The 22,408-nt window shown below is 37.1% G+C and overlaps 1 protein-coding gene across 1 annotated transcript in view; it reads left to right on the top strand.

The window, feature by feature from the left end:
• Positions 1–22,408, top strand: part of LOC106883332 (uncharacterized) — a 51,647-nt gene that overhangs the window by 18,604 nt on the left and 10,635 nt on the right. Inside the window, exons 3-14 of the mRNA XM_089356229.1 lie at positions 1,587–1,619; positions 3,549–3,737; positions 7,766–7,969; positions 8,748–8,954; positions 10,868–11,074; positions 12,193–12,399; positions 14,646–14,852; positions 16,012–16,218; positions 17,323–17,529; positions 18,670–18,876; positions 20,100–20,306; positions 21,462–21,668. Of these exons, the coding sequence (XP_089212355.1) occupies positions 1,587–1,619; positions 3,549–3,737; positions 7,766–7,969; positions 8,748–8,954; positions 10,868–11,074; positions 12,193–12,399; positions 14,646–14,852; positions 16,012–16,218; positions 17,323–17,529; positions 18,670–18,876; positions 20,100–20,306; positions 21,462–21,668 (2,289 nt within the window). The remainder of the gene's footprint in view (positions 1–1,586; positions 1,620–3,548; positions 3,738–7,765; positions 7,970–8,747; positions 8,955–10,867; positions 11,075–12,192; positions 12,400–14,645; positions 14,853–16,011; positions 16,219–17,322; positions 17,530–18,669; positions 18,877–20,099; positions 20,307–21,461; positions 21,669–22,408) is intronic.

Here is a 22,408-nt window from a genome sequence, read left to right as displayed (position 1 = left end):
TATGTGTGTGTGTGTGAGCGCAGGCTTCACAACCACATGGTTTCAGATTAGGTTCCATTGCGTAGCATCTTGGGCAAATGTCTTCTACTAGCCTTGTGAATGGATTTGGTAGACGGAAACTGAATATATATATATATATATATATATATATATATATATATATATATATATATATATATATATATATATATATATATATGTGTGTGTGTGTGTGTGTGTGTATGCGTCTGAGTTTGTCCCCTCCCTTGACAAGCGATGTTGGTATGTTTACGGCTCCATAACCTAGCGGTTCGGCGAATGAGATGGATAGAATAATAAGTCCTGGAGTCGATTTGTTCGACTAAAGACGATGCTCCAGCATGGCCGCAGTCAGATGAGAGATATAAATGAATAAAAGAATATACATATACATATATATATACATACATTTAAATCTATCTATCTATCTATCTATCTATCTATCTATCTATCTATCTATCTATCTATCGATCTATCGATCTATGCATACACTCACCTATACACATACACGTTTATCCCTAAATGTTTGATTCGGATCTTAGTGGGCGAGTTCAAATCCAACTGAAATAAACTGTAACTTTCATCCTTTCGCGGTCGATAAATAAAATACCATCTTAGTGCTGGAGCTTTTCTCTCCCTGGTTAGTTCTTACAGCCTCTAACGTTCCAGTGTCTGCTCGCGACTGCATGGGCGCCTATAACCCTCAGAGAAAGCAGAGTTTATGGTTCAGCGTGAAAACGAGGTTTGAATTTTAATAGGCTTGAATTTTGATAGTTTCTTATTTGTAGTACATTCTAAACGGCCTTCATTTCAATGAGAGCTTCATCCTTTTGATAAAAGTGAGTTCTTAATTTTCTCTGCATCATCATATAGCTCCTCATCCAGTCAAAACACTCTGCATTTCGCAACTTCATGTACTAAGAATGATATTCTAAACATTATGTAAACTATATAAAGTGTAAAATAATTACTAGAACTACACGAAGCAGACTCACTATTATAACAACATCAGTGTGCGCATGTCACAACCCTTTACAAAATATTTAAGCAACAACAATAGCATTATTCCGTCTCCAAATTCTCCCAAGTGTTCTGATGGAGGGTTGTTCCGAACACCAAAATAGCGAAGGAATACAAAGTAAAACTTCAACTGGTTCTGTCTTCATTTGTGTAGTTCCCTTTTGCCTTTTGCATTTCATTTCGCACTGTTTTGTCTTTAACAAATTTTGTATTATTCAACATCACACAATGCTTAATCCAATCTACTCTGTTCTAATATATTTATATAATTATCAAATTATAAAAGCATAAGATTTCAAAGCTATCAAGAGAATTGCGTCGTATTATGAGCACCACGTAATTTTCAGTATTATATTCTTCTTCTCTCTTTAATTCTTACTCTTTCTCTCACGCTCTGTCTCTCCCTCTCTCTTCCTCTCTCTCTTACTCTCTCATTCTCACTCTCTCACTACCCAATATATGACCAACTAAAACCAGCCAGTTTATCTGGACTATTTTATGGATAAAAATGTATTTTAATTGCAATTGTTTACTTTATAACATTATAGTACGAAACGTTGGGGGAAAAACATTGGGCAAACGTAAGTATACCACATTTTATTTTAATCATTTGATATTTTCATGTGATATTTTCTTTAATTTTAGTTTTTCATAATTTTAGTTTTTTTTTTTTACCCAAAAGAAACATTTCTATTAATTCAGCCAATGACCTTGTAGCTGTCTCAGTTGACTAAATGGTAAAACAGTGGCAGACTATCAAAGGTCTAGATTTCAAGACGCTGATGCAATACAGTAATGTGATGGTAAAATAGGTTATTCAAGCACTCTAACAGATTTAATGGTTGAAATGGAAAGTTCTAGAGGAACTAAAACTAATTCAGTAAAGACTATTGGACTTGAAAAATTGCTTTATATAATGATGCGAGCATATTGTGCAAATGGAACAAAATTACCAACACTGTTAGAAAAACAATGATAAAAAAAAATTTACCCAGCAGTGTCTACGTTCACTTACACGAAAAAGAAGGAAGGCGAAATATTACTTTGGTGTGGAAAAATTTGCTGGAAATGTCCAAGGGATTTATCAAAACACTCCTTTTCTCCTCATTTGGGATTATTTTTGATCTCATAAACCGGGGAAAAAAAAAAGAAATAGCTAATGAGCTAGTAACACAAGTGACTATTATACCTGACAGTTTAATAAGTCAACTGAAACCACTCGATGCTTCAATCAGCAAACCCTTCTAAGGCTTTATGAGAGGAAAGGAACAATTAGGTGCACCAGGAAGATGTTGCTATGGCCATTAGTGGACGAAGGAATAGACTGGAACTTATGAATGAGGGGGAAGAGTTCGTGTGGGAAAAATAAGGGATTTAGTGATTATGTCTTTTAAGAAATGTATCAGAAACGCAATGGATGGAACCGAGGGTGATATTCTCTTTGATCAGTAATAAAACGACTGATTTTTTTCCGAGAGAAACTGAAAGCAGTAATGATCTTGTGGGTTTTGAACCAAACTAAATAACTGTAAACCTTTTTAATTGACGGTAACTTTCTTATTTTGATGTTTTGAGCTCTGCTGTGTTTAAAGTATCAAATCGGAATTTTGTACACGAATAATGTGTCAAATACGACTGTAGCTTTTCCCTTCAAAATATTGTATAACGCATAGGTATCCAATTGAAGACAGCTATATGTATCCAGCTGAAGCTGAAATGATACTTATTATTTGTCTGACATCTATTAAAACCCAATACAACGTCAATGCAATTTTGCACGCTTTGTCGTCTGAGAATATATTAGCTTTACCTTCATACAACAGCGTATAACCTGACAACATTTGATAGTTTAGTAAATGACTGTTAATTTACTTTACTACTTCTTAACCGGATTTCTTTGAATAATACTATTCTTAATAAAATACCTATAAATCTATCGTAATCCAATATAAATATTTTCCATATCAACAAACACTATTACAACATTATCCTAAAAATATTATATTATCACTTTCGCTCGACATTGTCAAAAACTGCATCTACATATCATGTCAACAACTCACCTGCATAAAGAAAAAAAACTTTTATTAACAAAATGAAGGTTGTGGGGTAAGATTAACACAAGAATTACTAATGTATCAGTAAACTAAAAAAAAAAAAAAGCGATTAATGATAATTATTTTAGACAGTATTCATATACAGTTTCATTTATTTGAAATAATAACACGAAATAAAAAAAATTCAATGGAAATTTACTGATTGGGTAATGTGTCAGAGTGTGCAGGTTTATGAAATTCTGTAATAATACAGATGTTGCTTTGTATTCCATCGTAATGACAACTCCATCTTACTGATTGTAATAAATAAGAACTGCCGAATACGTTGGCTATAAACTCTGTGATGTTATCAATCTAACAAGATTACAAAATAAATATTTTATAACAATAATAATGAATTGTAAATCCTAATTGCAATTATAAAAATTTTTTTTTTTAAATTTCCAAAAGAAGGTTGCTTGTGGTTGCCAGATGGCTATAAATTTCCCATGGAGAACAATTGCGCAGGATATTGGACATGCTATAAAAAAGAACAAATAGGGAAATGCTGTGCTGTTCAGCAATCTTTTCGTGACGACAAAGGATGTGTACCAGATTTCCGTTGTTATCACAGCTGTCAGTCTTCAGCACCTGGAGGAAATGGTATGTGATATTTATGTATTAAATAATTATATTAGAGGAGATCAAACCTGAATACTGAGGCAGTTGTAAGAATGATGTACAGAGAGAGAGAGAGCGAGAGAGAGAGAGAGAGAGAGAGAGAGATAGAGAGAGAGAGAGAGAGAGAGAGAGAGAGAGAGAGAGAGAGAGAGAGAGAGATAATCGTGAGAATGATGTTGTAAATATACCAGATACTTTCATGAGAATGATGTAAATATACAGATAAAAATCGTGAATATGATGTGCATATACAAATACATACAAATATAATCGTCAAAGTGATGTAAATATACGGATATATTTATAAGAATGAAGTGTGGGGATTCAAGCAGAATTAAATACAAAGATTTCAACTATATGAAGCATTTCCCGTTTTAGAACCATAATCATAAGCACCAATTAAAAGTCAGAAAATAAGAGATCATTTATCAGAGGTGAAGGAGTTTGGTATTTTTACTTTGCAAAGTAGAGGTATTCATGAAAAGTTAATCATTCGAGAAGATATTCTACTGCGTCAGTTGGCGACACCGATCTTTTTTGTCCTATTTCAAGAACCTGAAAGACTATTTAATTAATTTATATATTAATGTAAGAAGCGGTTTGTTTGAAATACAATACTTAGGTTAAAGAATTAGTCGACAATATTTGAGATCATATCTCCTTAAAGATATCTATTATCTTTTGTCCTTTATTTGCTTCAGTCACTGGGCTGCGGCCATGCTGGGGCATCGCCTTCAGGGGTTTCAGTCGAACAAATTGACCCCCAGTACTTAATTTGCCGAACCGTTTGGATACGGGGAGGTAAACAAAACTAACATTGGTTGCCAAGTGATGGCGGAGTACAAACACGAACACAGAGCCACATACACACACGCACATTCGATGGGTTCTCACACAGTTTCCGTCATTCAAATTCAATGCGTCTCATCCAGCTGGGAGGTGGGGGGACACATACGCCATAGAAACCGGGAAACCGGGCTATGAGCTAGGCTTTAAAAGGGCGCATAAATAAAAATAAATAAAAGATAAATTAGAAAGTATTTGCTGGGATTCTTTTACTTAAAGCAAAAGTAATACGTACAGTAGTTCTTATCAAAACACTTAGTCACCTCTGTTAAAATCATAGTATATCGATATATGAACTTAGAAATCTTTCCTTTACAGGGACACAGCTGGTAGAATCGTTAGCAGGTCGGACAAAATGCTTCGTGGAATTTCTTCTAACTCGTTACATTCTAAGTTAATATCCCACCGCGGCCATCTTAGCCTTTTAGGGTCGACAAAATAGTACCAGTGAAGAGCTGAGGGTCATTGTACTCAACTTGTCCCCTCCTGTCAAAGTTGCAGGCGTTCCGTTCAGAGCCATGTTGTGATTTCAATCAGTCGTACGCTATGGAAGCCGGGTAACCGGTTTTATGGGTCCTTGACTAGAACCCCTTCCCTTTACACCAGTGGTTCCCAAAATGGGCAGTATTGCCCCCTGGGGGCAGTGGAAAGATCCAGGGGGCGTTGAAGAAAAGTGGGATGAAAATGGCATGGCCAAAATGGGGTGACAGAATTAAATATTAATAGGTTAATTAGGTTTAAGTTTTATTTGTGAAATACAGTTGTTTTGAATTTGCTGCTGAAAGTAGGTTATATTTGTGGCGGGGAGGATGAGGGGGCGCTAGGAATGTGACCTGGGTGCCACGGTTGGTGGTAGTGGGGGGTAGTGGCAGCCCAAACAAGTTTGGGAACTACTGTTTTACATCATTCGTAGCTGGCTCAGCAGGAACGATGCACAATTTCTTCTACGCAAATAATGACCGACACATTAACTACAGCTGTTAATTTTCGACTTTGATAGAGACCACAGTTTCTTTAAATGAAAGAAAGAATATAGTGAAATGAATAGATTTAACAAAAAGCATGACACGTATTTTATAAACCTTGGCTAGATGAATGTCAAAGCCGAGCCGAGTTATAAATATAAACTTACAACATAAAGTGACAAAATTAGATAATCTAAGATACTTATTCATTTGATATCTTTTGCCACTCTCACAGACACGGATAGTGTGAAATATTGACGCCAAGAACAATACTAGTCTCTCTAAATAGAAACATAATATTCTCTCTTATATTCGAGGTCAATCAAATTCTGAATAGAAACTCGTGTGTGTCTCAGTGTTTAAAAAGCTCGATTTGCAATCATGAATATTTATGCGGATGTATCATTGCGTTTTATCTCTATTTCTTTTCTCCCTCACTCTTCCTCTTTCATACACACTCACTTACTCATTCACTCTCTCTCTCTCTTACACACACACACACATGCGTATATGTATATTTACACGCATATACAAAGATATACAGACACAACAAGAAAAAACGCACATATATTATACACCGTTTTTATCTGCCGAACTCGAAGTAGATAAAGCTATAAATAATAGCACATAAATATTGGATTAAAAAATCGTTTGAATAGAAAAATTCAGAGGCTGTCCGTTTGAATCGAATGGTCATCTTCTGAAAGCATGACAGACGTTCTACCCTTGGACCAAGACAACCTTTAGAACTTCTCCATCCATTTTAGAACCTCATTTCTTAGCAGCGAGAAGATATGAATATTCCCTACAAGACCGCCTATAATGGAGAGTGAACGGTTGGACATAGCGTTAATATATTTAAAGCTAAAATTTGGTTCGTGGAAAGGTTCGTAAAGACCAGTGTCAAGGCTAAGTGTGGCATCAAGGAAGTTAACTTTACGGCATTCACTTTCCATTGTTATAGTCAATCGTATATTCTTAAATAGTTTAAAAAGTTCCTTCTTAGCTCGTTCAAGTTTTACATTAGTGCAAAAGTTAAAAAAGAAGAGAACGTCGTCTCTATATAATCCTCCTCCGATCCCAAGGAGGGTGTTCTGGATTAGGGATAGGATGCAGACACGAATTATTACAACGATGTTTGCTAAGTATCGCTGATGATGCCTGGTAGCCATAAGTGGGGAAAGTGCTCCGCGGACACACGACCTGGGACTGACCCTGAAATAAGGTTTCGATACTGTGTTTAACACACATTTTCTTAACCTTAATTCTTTAACCTTATATATATATATATATATATATATATATATATATATATATATATATATATATATATATATATATATATATATATATGTATATATATATGATAAACTGTCCAGTCAGTTTCGACGTATGAGGATCCGACAACCTACGCTTTGTCAGTCATAATGCTTATATCGAATATAACATTTGGGTCCTGCCAACGATTTGCAAAGAAACCCGCAGATGTTGCAATTATGAGGTTTACGGGTCAGTGATGGCAGTATATTTGCAGTCACTTTTCTCTTTTGCCCTGAACCCCTAAGCCTGTTAATGCTGGTTGAAAAAAATCTCTTATACCATTTTGACACGACAATCTCCATTTTGTTCGATCCAAGGCTGTTTGCTTAAAGACGTTGTGAGCTATATTGACAGCTGACAGCTTGCCCTTATATCTGAGCCATGGTCGACCAACATTCCTATGCTCACTATCAAGCTGGCTGTCCAAGAAGACTTTGGGTATTCTTTCGTCACTCATTCTGATGACAAGATCAGCCTAACGCAATTGCGACTATATATGGACACTTTCGATTTCACCAATCTTACACTTGCTAGACACTAGGTCAACACTACACACTATTCTTTGGTGAATAACCGCAGATTGACCAGAGATAGCTTTGTGGAAGATGTCTAGTTTGTTAATGTATCACGTATAGGGAGTCCACGATTCCGAACCACTTGCATGAATGTATGTATGTATGTATGTATGTATGTATGTATGTATGTATGTATGTATCAGTGCGAATGTGTATATCTATGTATGTATATACGTATGTATGTATCAGTGCAAATTTGTATATGTGTGTGTTTTAAGGAACCTAACATAATTTCTGTAACAATTTCCAAATTCTATATAAGGCGACATGAATGATACCCAATATATTTCGTTTCTTTGCATAGATCCTTGCAAAAATATTCCAGACAACACGGAGCTCGCAGTGCCTGGAAAATGTAGACAATACTTGAGATGTTACAACGGAAAAGCAAAGAAGGAGTGCTGTCGGTGGGGTTATTCTTTTAAACCAAGGAGAGGATGTCAACGTGATTATCATTGTAAAGAAAAGTGTGATTCACATCCAACGCCAGACCCACACAATCCCCAAAGTATGTAACATCCTTATAATATACATACATACATGCATACGCACGCACGTACACAGACACACACACACACAGACACACACGCACACACACACACACACACACGCACACACACAGACAGACAGACAGACAGACAGACAGACACACACACACACACACACACACACACACACACACACACAAACACACACGTTATTTATGGAAGATGGGACACCTAGTTACACAGCTAAAACGACCCAAGATTGGTTGTATGAGAATTGCATTAAAAAGCTTCCATGGTCTGACCAGTTACCAGATATAAACCCTATTGGACAATTTTGGGGCATAATGGACAGGACACTTCATTAAAAAGAACAACAAAGCATCCGCAAAGTCAGATGTTTTTAGATTACTGCATGAAACCTGGCAAGGAATTCTTCAAGAGAATATTTGTCATCTGATCAGTAACATGCCTAATAGGGTCCTTGCATTGAAAAATGCAAAGGGCATGTCTTCTAAATATTAGATATCACATTATAATAATTAATAAATAATTTGAATATATAATTTCAGATTTAAATAAATTTTAACGATTTTAGGGGTGTCTATTTACTTCTGCCATGTCTGTGTATATGCACGCACACGCACACACACACACATGTATGGATGTAAGGGTGTAAATGTTTGTAGCTCTGATTGTTTGTATGTGTACACGTGAGTGAATACATGTGGGTCTCTGTAACAATTTCAAATTCTATATCGTACGGCATGAATGATACTTAATTTATTTTACTTTGTATAGATCGTTGCAGAAATATGCCACAGGGATCAGAACTGCCCGTGCCTGGTAAATGTCGACAATACTTGAGATGTCACCACGGAAAAGCAGAAGAGAAATGCTGTCGGTGGGGTTATTCTTTTAAACAAGGGAGAGGATGTCGCCGTGATTATCACTGTAAAGAAAAGTGTGATTCACAACATCCAACACCAGATCCACATGGTCTCCAAGGTATGTAACATCCGCGAATGTATATATATATATATATATATATATAATTGTCTCAAACACTTCCATATCATGTCTGTAGACATGGATAAGAACGTCAGTTCAGTCAGGCATGTTGTGTAATTTATATTCTATAATAACATCACAGATATTTCATTATTACCGATTGTAGGAATTATGATAACTTGCAAATCTACTCAGCTACGATGGAGGCATAAAATGAGGGACAGAAGTCATAACAGCAGTATGTATAGAGAAGTGTGTAAATGCACTTGATAGATTACTGGGTGATGTCTTAGAGAAATCACATTATTGTTGGTGATACAGTATTCTATTGCAGCTATATGACATGTGTTTGCGACTGACATGTGATGACGATTCACTCTCTACCTGAAATAGACTCCCAGCCTCTGTATCATGAATGGTTATGTGTACTACTTGTAACGAAAGCCAGAGCTCTCTTCGTCCACTACATAAAAAGTATTACGAAAATATGTTATTTAGATATACTTTCATTTTAGTTGTTTACACACTTATACATTGAAGTTCACAAATTTCCTTATTTAAATTATGAACCATATTCCTTTCGATAATATCAATAGGATTACAAAACTTCTTTGTAAACGAGAATTTCTGTTTGGTCGACTCTAATTTTCAAATTATTGGAGTCCGTTGCTCTACTCATAGTGACGTATAACTGGCCGTGTGTAAATATCAGAGTAGGTAAAAACACACGTACATAATCTTAAGTCTGGCCCTGTGCCTTATTTGTTGTGAATACGCGAACAGAATCTTTAGGGTTGCAAAAAATCAAACTAAGACTTACCTCTCACTGTTCTATGCGAATAATGTCTGGATGTTATGGCACCATGGGTTATTTTGATAGACAAAGCAGTTGCTTCGATTTGCCATTTCGAATTCTGCTCGGGACTGACACACTTCAATAACTACTAAATAATCACACACACTGTATACTGACACACACTTTTTCCATTTTAGTTTCGCTATTAACTGTCCTTTTTTTAAGAGCCTTTTAGATCTGATGTAGTGATTTTCTTTCGCTTTTTATGGCAAATTGACCTTTCCTCGTCATATAAGACTTATATCTGACGTCTTCGTAGACAACATTTCTGACTGTTCCTTCTGACACATGGAGATCTTTTGTAATTGATCTTATGGACTTTCTGGGATTGTGATAAATAGTCTGTTCAACTTGCTGGATAAATTCAGATGTTCTGATGATTTCAGAGCGTTTAGAATACTTTTTATGCTTTGATACTGGTGATACATTTCCATCTTCAGTCTCGAACTCCTTACAAACTTTGCAGACGAAAGATCTGGCAACTTTTAAAGATCAAAATATTTCTAAACATTTATAACCACAAATAACAGCACGCCTCTTCATTTCTTGAGTAAGCTGAGGGTCTGCCATTATTATTTTCTGAAACAAAGATTATACAGAGTTAGCAAAAAGTGCAGCAATGACCGAAAAAAGTTGTGTCCTCAAATACCTTACGCACCTTGTCTACCAAATCCACTCACAAGGTTTGGTCAGCCTGAGGCTATAGTAGAAGACACCTGTCCAAGGCATCACACAGTGAGACTGAACCTGTGTGGTTGGAAAACAAACCTCTTACCACACAGCCACTCCTGCACATACATACATACATACATACACACATACAAACACACATACATACATACATACATACATACATACATACATACATACATAATACATACATACATGCATACATAATGCATACTTACATACATAATGCATACATACATAACACATAGATACATACACACATATACACACACATATATTTGTGTGGGTACACGTGAGTGAATATATGTGGGTTTGTAACAATTTCCAGTCTATATTGTACGGCACTTTATTTTACTTTGTATAGATCGTTGCAGAAACATGCCACAGGGATCAGAACTGCCCGTATCTGGTAAATGTAGACAATACTTGAGATGTGACCACGGAAAAGCAGAAGAGAAATGTTGTCAGTGGGGTTATTCTTTTAAACCAGGAAGAGGATGTCGTCGTGATTATCACTGTAAAGAAAAGTGTGGTTCACAACATCCAGTGCCAGACCCACACGATGTCCATGGTATGTAACATCCACACGTGCACCCCACCACACACATGTATGCGTATATATATATATATATATATATATGTACACACGCACACACACACACATATATATCCCATTGTGTTTGGGGAGAGTTCTTTGCTTTTAGTGCCTTATTACTTAACACACTGAAAATGTTAGTGGTCACTGTATGGTGGTCTGCGAAGGGAGTTATTCATTATTAATTTTTGCAACAAGGCAGAACGGTAACAGCAACATCGCATTGCCAGGAAATGTATTGTATGCATGAGAATTTAAAGAAGAAGCAACGAAGACTAGTGAATAGAGATGGCCCAATTTTGTTCCACGACAACGCACGTCCTTACACTTATCAAGCTACGGTCTAAAAGTTGCAAAGCATGAATCATGATATTTTACAAAATCTTCCATATTCCTCCGATATCTCTCCTACTGATTATAACTTATTTAAACATTTTGAGATTTTCGTACGCAATAAGACATTTTTAAATTGCGGTAATTGAAGCATTCGGAAAGTTTATGTCAGCCAAAGATGAAATGTTTTTTTTTAAAGATGGAATATATGATTTAGGGAAACGTTGGGTAGAGGTCATGGGAGAACTTCATAAGATGGTAAAGCTTCTTGCTGTCATTTGCATCAGCAGCAGCCTGAACATCACGAGCAAGATCGTCCCACCAAGTGTTCTGCTACTTCCTCAGAGATCGTTGCAGTAGTGATTTTACACTGTCATAGTGGGCAAGTGCTAGACTTCGCTGCACAGTAGACAGTTCTCTGTGTAGCAATACACAGTGAGCATAGCGATTTATCACCAATAGTCGCTGAAGTTCAACATCATTCTCGTCATATCAGTCTGTGTCTGGCAGTAACATATCCCAGGGTTTCAGTTGCACATTGTAGAACCTGGTCTCGAAAGTCCTCCCATACATGCATACACACACACACACACACACACACACACACACACACACACACACACACACACACACACACACACACACACACATATATATATTTGTGTGTGTACGCGTGAGTGAATATAAGTCGGTCTCTGTAACAATTTCCAATTCTATATTGTACTACGTGAATGATGCCCACTTTATTTTACTTTGTATAGATCGTTGCAGAAACATGCCACAGGGATCAGAACTGCCCGTATCTGGTAAATGTAGACAATACTTGAGATGTGACCACGGAAAAGCAGAAGAGAAATGTTGTCAGTGGGGTTATTCTTTTAAACCAGGAAGAGGATGTCGTCGTGATTATCACTGTAAAGAAAAGTGTGGTTCACAACATCTAGTGCCAGACCCACACGATCCCAGAGGTGAGTAACATCTACGTGTATATATATATATATATATATATAGAGTTTTAGGGAAAATAACCAATTTTCAAGAACTCATCGATGAAAATCCACTATCACATATAGAAAAATTAATAATTAAAAGCACAATAAATGAGTATAATATAAAGTAAAATAAATATCATAAGATAAATATAATAAAAAGATTAATTTTTCTATATGTGATAGTGGATTTTCATCGATGAGTTCTTGAAAATTGGTTATTTTCCCTAAAACTATATAAATTATGTATACTTTATCTATAAGGCTCAATTTAATTTAAATTTTTTATAAATTGATTTTAATTGAGTTTTTTACCTGTAATTTTGGATTTTGTCCCTAATATTATTATATATATATATATATATATATATATATATATATATATATATTTATATATATATATATATATATTCTATTGTGTCTGGAGAGGGTCATTCGCTTTTAGTGCCTTATTACTTAACACACCCACTAGTTCGATTTTCACTTATTTACTTATTTTTTCCTAATATTTTCGTTCCGTCTTTCAACCTCTTCAATAGTCGTTGACTCTCTATTGAAGAGTCAACGACTATTGAAAAAGTTTGGAAGATGCAATGAAAATTGTAGAAAAAAATAAAGTAAATGAGTAGAAATCGAACCTGTGTGTTAAATAAGGCACCAAAAGAAATGACTCTCCCCAGACACATAAAATATGCTTCAACATACGAATTCACATGAAGAATATTGCAAACCGAATACAAAAACGAAATTTATATATTCTTTTATTCTTTCATTATTTTACTGGTTTCAAGCAGGGTCTGGGTTCAAGTTGTGGCACTGTCTTTCACTGTTTTGCGGTCTCCTTTCGTTACTGTTTTTGGTGAAGTAGCGAAGCGAGTAGGACGAAGCTGCTCTTCTTTGCGACTCCTACTCTGATGTGGGCTCATCTGCGATTGCAGATAAAAATTCGTCCAAGTGCATTTTGATGTTTCCACATCTACACCTTGCAGATCTTTTCGTTTCCTTGGCAAGTAGAGCTTCAGTTCTTGTAGCTTCTCCCAGTTTCTCATCTCTTTCACCGAGTCAATCTTGTTTGTGTATTCATATTGGATAGCCTCGAGTCCAGTCATCAATTTGACGCTCTGAGGCGACTGCAGTTGAGAGGGGTAATCCAGACGACTGAAGACAAACCTTCTCCATAGGCATAGCAAGGTATCTTTCTTTCCGGTTTTAAGAAGTTTGATTCTCAACTACATAGTTTCGGGTTCAGTCTCAATGTGTGGTACCTTCTGCAAGTGCCTTCTGCCTTACATTCATAGACACATACATGCATACACGCAATACCCCCACACCGTTGTTTCAACGACATTCAGGTCAGCAATGAAATATCATTTCAGTAAATATGAATGAGAACGAGAGTTCAGTCATGCATGTTGTGTGATTTTTATTACACAATAACATCAGAGACACTTAAGTATAACCGATTGTAGAAATATGATAATATTAGGTTGTCACGCATAAAATGTCGCATTTTTAATTACCTGTTATTTCAGTCACTTAAAAACAACTATGTATACCTTTGCATTTAATCTTGAATCCTTTTCTTTCCAAACAATATTGCTATACAAAATTCGTATCCACAGACCTTATGGAAATGATAACAACTAAACAATGCTAAGTGGTTTTCTTGTGTGAATACAAACTAGGTCGCTCTGCCGCAGAAGCTCTACGAAATATCAAGCGGGCCTTTGGTAATGGTTTTGTTGACATCATAACTGTTTAGAGATGGTTCCAAAGATCTCATTCAGGTGATAGCCTTGAAAATGAACCATGATGATGGCCAAAATCTCGGCATGATGGATTAAATGCTTTGGTTGGACAAAATCCGAGAACAACTGTTCGAAAACTTTCATCAGAACTCCAAACATCTCACTCAGCTGTTTCTCGACACCGGAGAAAAAGTTCGAAAGTTAAAAAGATAGATAGATTTGTTCCACATCAACTGAACAAGATTCAAAAGTACAGGTGCCTTGAAGTGTTCTTAGTGTTTCCTCCACTGGAAAAAGAACCATTTTTGCATCAGATAACTACATGTGATGAAAAATGGATACTCTTTGACAACAGCAGGAGAACATATATATATATTTGAGTGAGTACGTTGAGTGAGAATATGTGGGTCTCTGTAACAATTTCCAATTCTATATTGTACGACGTGAATGATGCCCACTTTATTTTACTTTGTATAGATCGTTGTAGAAATATGCCACAGGGATCAGAACTGCCCGTATCTGGTAAATGTAGACAATACTTGAGATGTGACCACGGAAAAGCAGAAGAGAAATGTTGTCAATGGGGTTATTCTTTTAAACCAGGAAGAGGATGTCGTCGTGATTATCACTGTAAAGAAAAGTGTGGTTCACAACATCCAGTGCCAGACCCACACGATGTCCATGGTATGTAACATCCCCACGAGCACCCCCCACACATGTATGTATATCTAAATATGCACACACACACACACACACACACACACACACACACACACACACACACACACACACACACACACACACACACACACACACACACACACACACACACACACAATGTTGTCTGGGGAGAGTTCTTTGCTTTTAGTGCCTTATTACTTAACACACTGAAAATGTTAGTGGTCACTGTATGGTGGTCTGCGTGGTGGGTTATTCATTATTAATCTTTGCAACAAGGAAGAACGGTAACAGTAACATCGTATTGCCAGGAAATGTATTGTATGCATGAGAATTTAAAGAAGAAGCAACCCAGACTAGTGAATAGAGATGGTCCAATTTTGTTCCACGACAACGCACGTCCTTACACTTATCAAGCTACGGTCTAAAAGTTGCAAACCCTGAATCATGATATTTTACAAAATCTTCCATATTCCTCCGATATCTCTCCTACTGATTATAACTTATTTAAACATTTTGAGATTTTCGTACGCAATAAGACATTTTTAAATTGCGGTAATTGAAGCATTCGGAAAGTTTATGTCAGCCAAAGATGAAATGTTTTTTTTTAAAGATGGAATATATGATTTAGGGAAACGTTGGGTAGAGGTCATGGGAGAACTTCATAAGATGGTAAAGCTTCTTGCTGTCATTTGCATCAGCAGCAGCAGTCTGAACATCACGAGCAAGATCCTCCCACCAAGTGTTCTGCATCTTCCTCAGAGATCGCTGCAGTAGTGATTTTACACTGTCATAGTGGGCAAGTGCTAGACTTCGATGCACAGTAGACAGTTCTCTGAGTAACAATACACTGTGAGCATGGCGTTTACCACCAATAGTCGCTGACGTTCAGCATTATTCTCGTCAAATCAGTCTCTGTGTCTGGCAGTAACATATCCCAGGGTTTCAGTTGCACATTGTAGAACCTGGTCTCGAAAGTCCTCCCATACATGCATACACACACACACACACACACACACACACACACACACACACACACACACACACACACGCATATATATATTTGTGTGTGTACGCGTGAGTGAATATAAGTCGGTCTCTGTAACAATTTCCAATTCTATATTGTACTACGTGAATGATGCCCACTTTATTTTACTTTGTATAGATCGTTGCAGAAACATGCCACAGGGATCAGAACTCCGCGTGCCTGGAAAATGTAGACAATACTTGAGATGTGACCACGGAAAAGCAGAAGAGAAATGTTGTCAATGGGGTTATTCTTTTAAACCAGGAAGAGGATGTCGTCGTGATTATCACTGTAAAGAAAAGTGTGGTTCACAACATCCAGTGCCAGACCCACACGATGTCCATGGTATGTAACATCCACACGTGCACCGCACCACACACATGTATGCGTATATATATATATATATATATATATATATATATATATATATATATATATATATGTACACACGCACACACACACACATATATATCCCATTGTGTTTGGGGAGAGTTCTTTGCTTTTAGTGCCTTATTACTTAACACACTGAAAATGTTAGTGGTCACTGTATGGTGGTCTGCGTGGTGGGTTATTCATTATTAATTTTTGCAACAAGGCAGAACGGTAACAGCAACATCGCATTGCCAGGAAATGTATTGTATGCATGAGAATTTAAAGAAGAAGCAACCCAGACTAGTGAATAGAGATGGCCCAATTTTGTTCCACGACAACGCACGTCCTTATACTTATCAAGCTACGGTCTAAAAGTTGCAAACCCTGAATCATGATATTTTACAAAATCTTCCATATTCCTCCGATATCTCTCCTACTGATTATAACTTATTTAAACATTTTGAGATTTTCGTACGCAATAAGACATTTTTAAATTGCGGTAATTGAAGCATTCGGAAAGTTTATGTCAGCCAAAGATGAAATGTTTTTTTTTAAAGATGGAATATATGATTTAGGGAAACGTTGGGTAGAGGTCATGGGAGAACTTCATAAGATGGTAAAGCTTCTTGCTGTCATTTGCATCAGCAGCAGCCTGAACATCACGAGCAAGATCGTCCCACCAAGTGTTCTGCATCTTCCTCAGAGATCGCTGCAGTAGAGATTTTACACTGTCATAGTGGGCAAGTGCTAGACTTCGCTGCACAGTAGACAGTTCTCTGTGTAGCAATACACAGTGAGCATAGCGATTTATCACCAATAGTCGCTGAAGTTCAACATCATTCTCGTGAAATCAGTCTGTGTCTGGCAGTAACATATCCCAGGGTTTCAGTTGCACATTGTAGAACCTGGTCTCGAAAGTCCTCCCATACATGCATACACACACACACACACACACACACATATATATATATATATTTGTGTGTGTACGCGTGAGTGAATATAAGTCGGTCTCTGTAACAATTTCCAATTCTATATTGTACTACGTGAATGATGCCCACTTTATTTTACTTTGTATAGATCGTTGCAGAAATATGCCACAGGGATCAGAACTGCCCGTATCTGGTAAATGTAGACAATACTTGAGATGTGACCACGGAAAAGCAGAAGAGAAATGTTGTCAGTGGGGTTATTCTTTTAAACCAGGAAGAGGATGTCGTCGTGATTATCACTGTAAAGAAAAGTGTGGTTCACAACATCCAGTGCCAGACCCACACGATGTCCATGGTATGTAACATCCCCACGAGCACCCCCCACACATGTATGTATATCTAAATATGTACACATAAACACACACACACACACACACACACACACACACACACACACACACACACATTGTTGTCTGGGGAGAGTTATTTGCTTTTAGTGCCTTATTACTTAACACACTGAAAATGTTAGTGGTCACTGTATGGTGGTCTGCGAAGGGAGTTATTCATTATTAATTTTTGCAACAAGGCAGAACGGTAACAGCAACATCGCATTGCCAGGAAATGTATTGTATGCATGAGAATTTAAAGAAGAAGCAACCAAGACTAGTGAATAGAGATGGCCCAATTTTGTTCCACGACAACGCACGTCCTTACACTTATCAAGCTACGGTCTAAAAGTTGCAAAGCATGAATCATGATATTTTACAAAATCTTCCATATTCCTCCGATATCTCTCCTACTGATTATAACTTATTTAAACATTTTGAGATTTTCGTACGTAATAAGACATTTTTAAATTGCGGTAATTGAAGCATTCGGAAAGTTTATGTCAGCCAAAGATGAAATGTTTTTTTTTAAAGATGGAATATATGATTTAGGGAAACGTTGGGTAGAGGTCATGGGAGAACTTCATAAGATGGTAAAGCTTCTTGCTGTCATTTGCATCAGCAGCAGCCTGAACATCACGAGCAAGATCGTCCCACCAAGTGTTCTGCATCTTCCTCAGAGATTGCTGCTGTAGAGATTTTACACTGTCATAGTGGGCAAGTGCTAGACTTCGCTGCACAGTAGACAGTTCTCTGTGTAGCAATACACATTGAGCATAGTTGCTGAAGTTCAACATCATTCTCGTGAAATCAGTCTGTGTCTGGCAGTAACATATCCCAGGGTTTCAGTTGCACATTGTAGAACCTGGTCTCGAAAGTCCTCCCATACATGCATACACACACACACACACACACACACACACACACACACACACACACACACACACACACACACACACACACACACACACACACACACACACACACACACACATATATATATATATTTGTGTGTGTACGCGTGAGTGAATATAAGTCGGTCTCTGTAACAATTTCCAATTCTATATTGTACTACGTGAATGATGCCCACTTTATTTTACTTTGTATAGATCGTTGCAGAAACATGCCACACGGATCAGAACTCCGCGTACCTGGTAAATGTAGACAATACTTGAGATGTGACCACGGAAAAGCAGAAGAGAAATGTTGTCAGTGGGGTTATTCTTTTAAACCAGGAAGAGGATGTCGTCGTGATTATCACTGTAAAGAAAAGTGTGGTTCACAACATCCAGTGCCAGACCCACACGATGTCCATGGTATGTAACATCCCCACGTGCACCCCACCACACACATGTATGCGTATATATATATATATATATATATATATATATATATATGTATATATATACATATATATATATGTATATATATATATATATATATATATATATATATATATATATATATATATATATATATATATATATATATATATATATATATATATGTACACACGCACACATATATTCCATTGTGTTTGGGGAGAGTTATTTGCTTTTAGTGCCTTATTACTTAACACACTGAAAATGTTAGTGGTCACTGTATGGTGGTTTGCGAAGGGAGTTATTCATTATTAATTTTTGTAACAAGGCAGAACGGTAACAGCAACATCGCATTGCCAGGAAATGTATTGTTTGCATGAGAATTTAAAGAAGAAGCAACCCAGACTAGTGAATAGAGATGGTCCAATTTTGTTCCACGACAACGCACGTCCGTACACTTATCAAGCTACGGTCTAAAAGTTGCAAAGCATGAATCATGATATTTTACAAAATCTTCCATATTCCTCCGATATCTCTCCTACTGATTATAACTTATTTAAACATTTTGAGATTTTCGTACGCAATAAGACATTTTTAAATTGCGGTAATTGAAGCATTCGGAAAGTTTATGTCAGCCAAAGATGAAATGTTTTTTTTTAAAGATGGAATATATGACTTAGGGAAACGTTGGGTAGAGGTCATGGGAGGACTTCATAAGATGGTAAAGCTTCTTGCTGTCATTTGTACCAGCAGCAGCCTGAACATCACGAGCAAGATCCTCCCACCAAGTGTTCTGCATCTTCCTCAGAGATCGCTGCAGTAGTGATTTTACACTGTCATAGTGGGCAAGTGCTAGACTTCGTTGCACAGTAGACAGTTCTCTGAGTAACAATACACTGTGAGCATGGCGTTTACCACCAATAGTCGCTGACGTTCAGCATTATTCTCGTCAAATCAGTCTCTGTGTCTGGCAGTAACATATCCCAGGGTTTCAGTTGCACATTGTAGAACCTGGTCTCGAAAATCCTCCCATATATGCATACACACACACACACACACACACACACACACACACACACACACACACACACACACACACACACACATATATATATTTGTGTGTGTACGCGTGAGTGAATATAAGTCGGTCTCTGTAACAATTTCCAATTCTATATTGTACTACGTGAATGATGCCCACTTTATTTTACTTTGTATAGATCGTTGCAGAAACATGCCACAGGGATCAGAACTGCCCGTATCTGGTAAATGTAGACAATACTTGAGATGTGACCACGGAAAAGCAGAAGAGAAATGTTGTCAGTGGGGTTATTCTTTTAAACCAGGAAGAGGATGTCGTCGTGATTATCACTGTAAAGAAAAGTGTGGTTCACAACATCCAGTGCCAGACCCACACGATGTCCATGGTATGTCACATCCACACGTGCACCCCACCACACACATGTATGCGTATATATATATATATATATATATATATATATATATATATATATATATATATGTACACACGCACACACACACACATATATATCCCATTGTGTTTGGGGAGAGTTCTTTGCTTTTAGTGCCTTATTACTTAACACACTGAAAATGTTAGTGGTCACTGTATGGTGGTCTGCGAAGGGAGTTATTCATTATTAATTTTTGCAACAAGGCAGAACGGTAACAGCAACATCGCATTGCCAGGAAATGTATTGTATGCATGAGAATTTAAAGAAGAAGCAACGAAGACTAGTGAATAGAGATGGCCCAATTTTGTTCCACGACAACGCACGTCCTTACACTTATCAAGCTACGGTCTAAAAGTTGCAAAGCATGAATCATGATATTTTACAAAATCTTCCATATTCCTCCGATATCTCTCCTACTGATTATAACTTATTTAAACATTTTGAGATTTTCGTACGCAATAAGACATTTTTAAATTGCGGTAATTGAAGCATTCGGAAAGTTTATGTCAGCCAAAGATGAAATGTTTTTTTTTAAAGATGGAATATATGACTTAGGGAAACGTTGGGTAGAGGCCATGGGAGGACTTCATAAGATGGTAAAGCTTCTTGCTGTCATTTGTACCAGCAGCAGCCTGAACATCACGAGCAAGATACTCCCACCAAGTGTTCTGCATCTTCCTCAGAGATCGCTGCAGTAGTGATTTTACACTGTCATAGTGGGCAAGTGCTAGACTTCGTTGCACAATAGACAGTTCTCTGAGTAACAATACACTGTGAGCATGGCGTTTACCACCAATAGTCGCTGACGTTCAGCATTATTCTCGTCAAATCAGTCTCTGTGTCTGGCAGTAACATATCCCAGGGTTTCAGTTGCACATTGTAGAACCTGGTCTCGAAAATCCTCCCATACATGCATACACACACACACACACACACACACACACACACACACACACACACACACACACACACACACACACACACACAGATACACACATATATATATATTTGTGTGTGTACGCGTGAGTGAATATAAGTCGGTCTCTGTAACAATTTCCAATTCTATATTGTACGACGTGAATGATGCCCACTTTATTTTACTTTGTATAGATCGTTGCAGAAACATGCCACAGGGATCAGAACTCCGCGTGCCTGGAAAATGTAGACAATACTTGAGATGTGACCACGGAAAAGCAGAAGAGAAATGTTGTCAGTGGGGTTATTCTTTTAAACCAGGAAGAGGATGTCGTCGTGATTATCACTGTAAAGAAAAGTGTGGTTCACAACATCCAGTGCCAGACCCACACGATGTCCATGGTATGTAACATCCACACGTGCACCGCACCACACACATGTATGCGTATATATATATATATATATATATATATATATATATATATATATATATATATATATATGTACACACGCACACACACACACATATATATCCCATTGTGTTTGGGGAGAGTTCTTTGCTTTTAGTGCCTTATTACTTAACACACTGAAAATGTTAGTGGTCACTGTATGGTGGTCTGCGAAGGGAGTTATTCATTATTAATTTTTGTAACAAGGCAGAACGGTAACAGCAACATCGCATTGCCAGGAAATGTATTGTATGCATGAGAATTTAAAGAAGAAGCAACCAAGACTAGTGAATAGAGATGGCCCAATTTTGTTCCACGACAACGCACGTCCTTACACTTATCAAGCTACGGTCTAAAAGTTGCAAACCCTGAATCATGATATTTTACAAAATCTTCCATATTCCTCCGATATCTCTCCTACTGATTATAACTTATTTAAACATTTTGAGATTTTCGTACGCAATAAGACATTTTTAAATTGCGGTAATTGAAGCATTCGGAAAGTTTATGTCAGCCAAAGATGAAATGTTTTTTTTTAAAGATGGAATATATGATTTAGGGAAACGTTGGCTAGAGGTCATGGGAGAACTTCATAAGATGGTAAAGCTTCTTGCTGTCATTTGCATCAGTAGCAGCCTGAACATCACGAGCAAGATCGTCCCACCAAGTGTTCTGCATCTTCCTCAGAGATCG

The sequence above is a fragment of the Octopus bimaculoides genome, chromosome 8, assembly GCF_046866305.1.
Source record: "Octopus bimaculoides isolate indiv1 chromosome 8, ASM4686630v1, whole genome shotgun sequence".
NCBI classification, from domain to species: Eukaryota; Metazoa; Mollusca; class Cephalopoda; order Octopoda; family Octopodidae; genus Octopus; species Octopus bimaculoides.
Note: the sequence above shows the minus strand (reverse complement) of the source record. Positions and strands in the feature narration are given on the sequence as shown.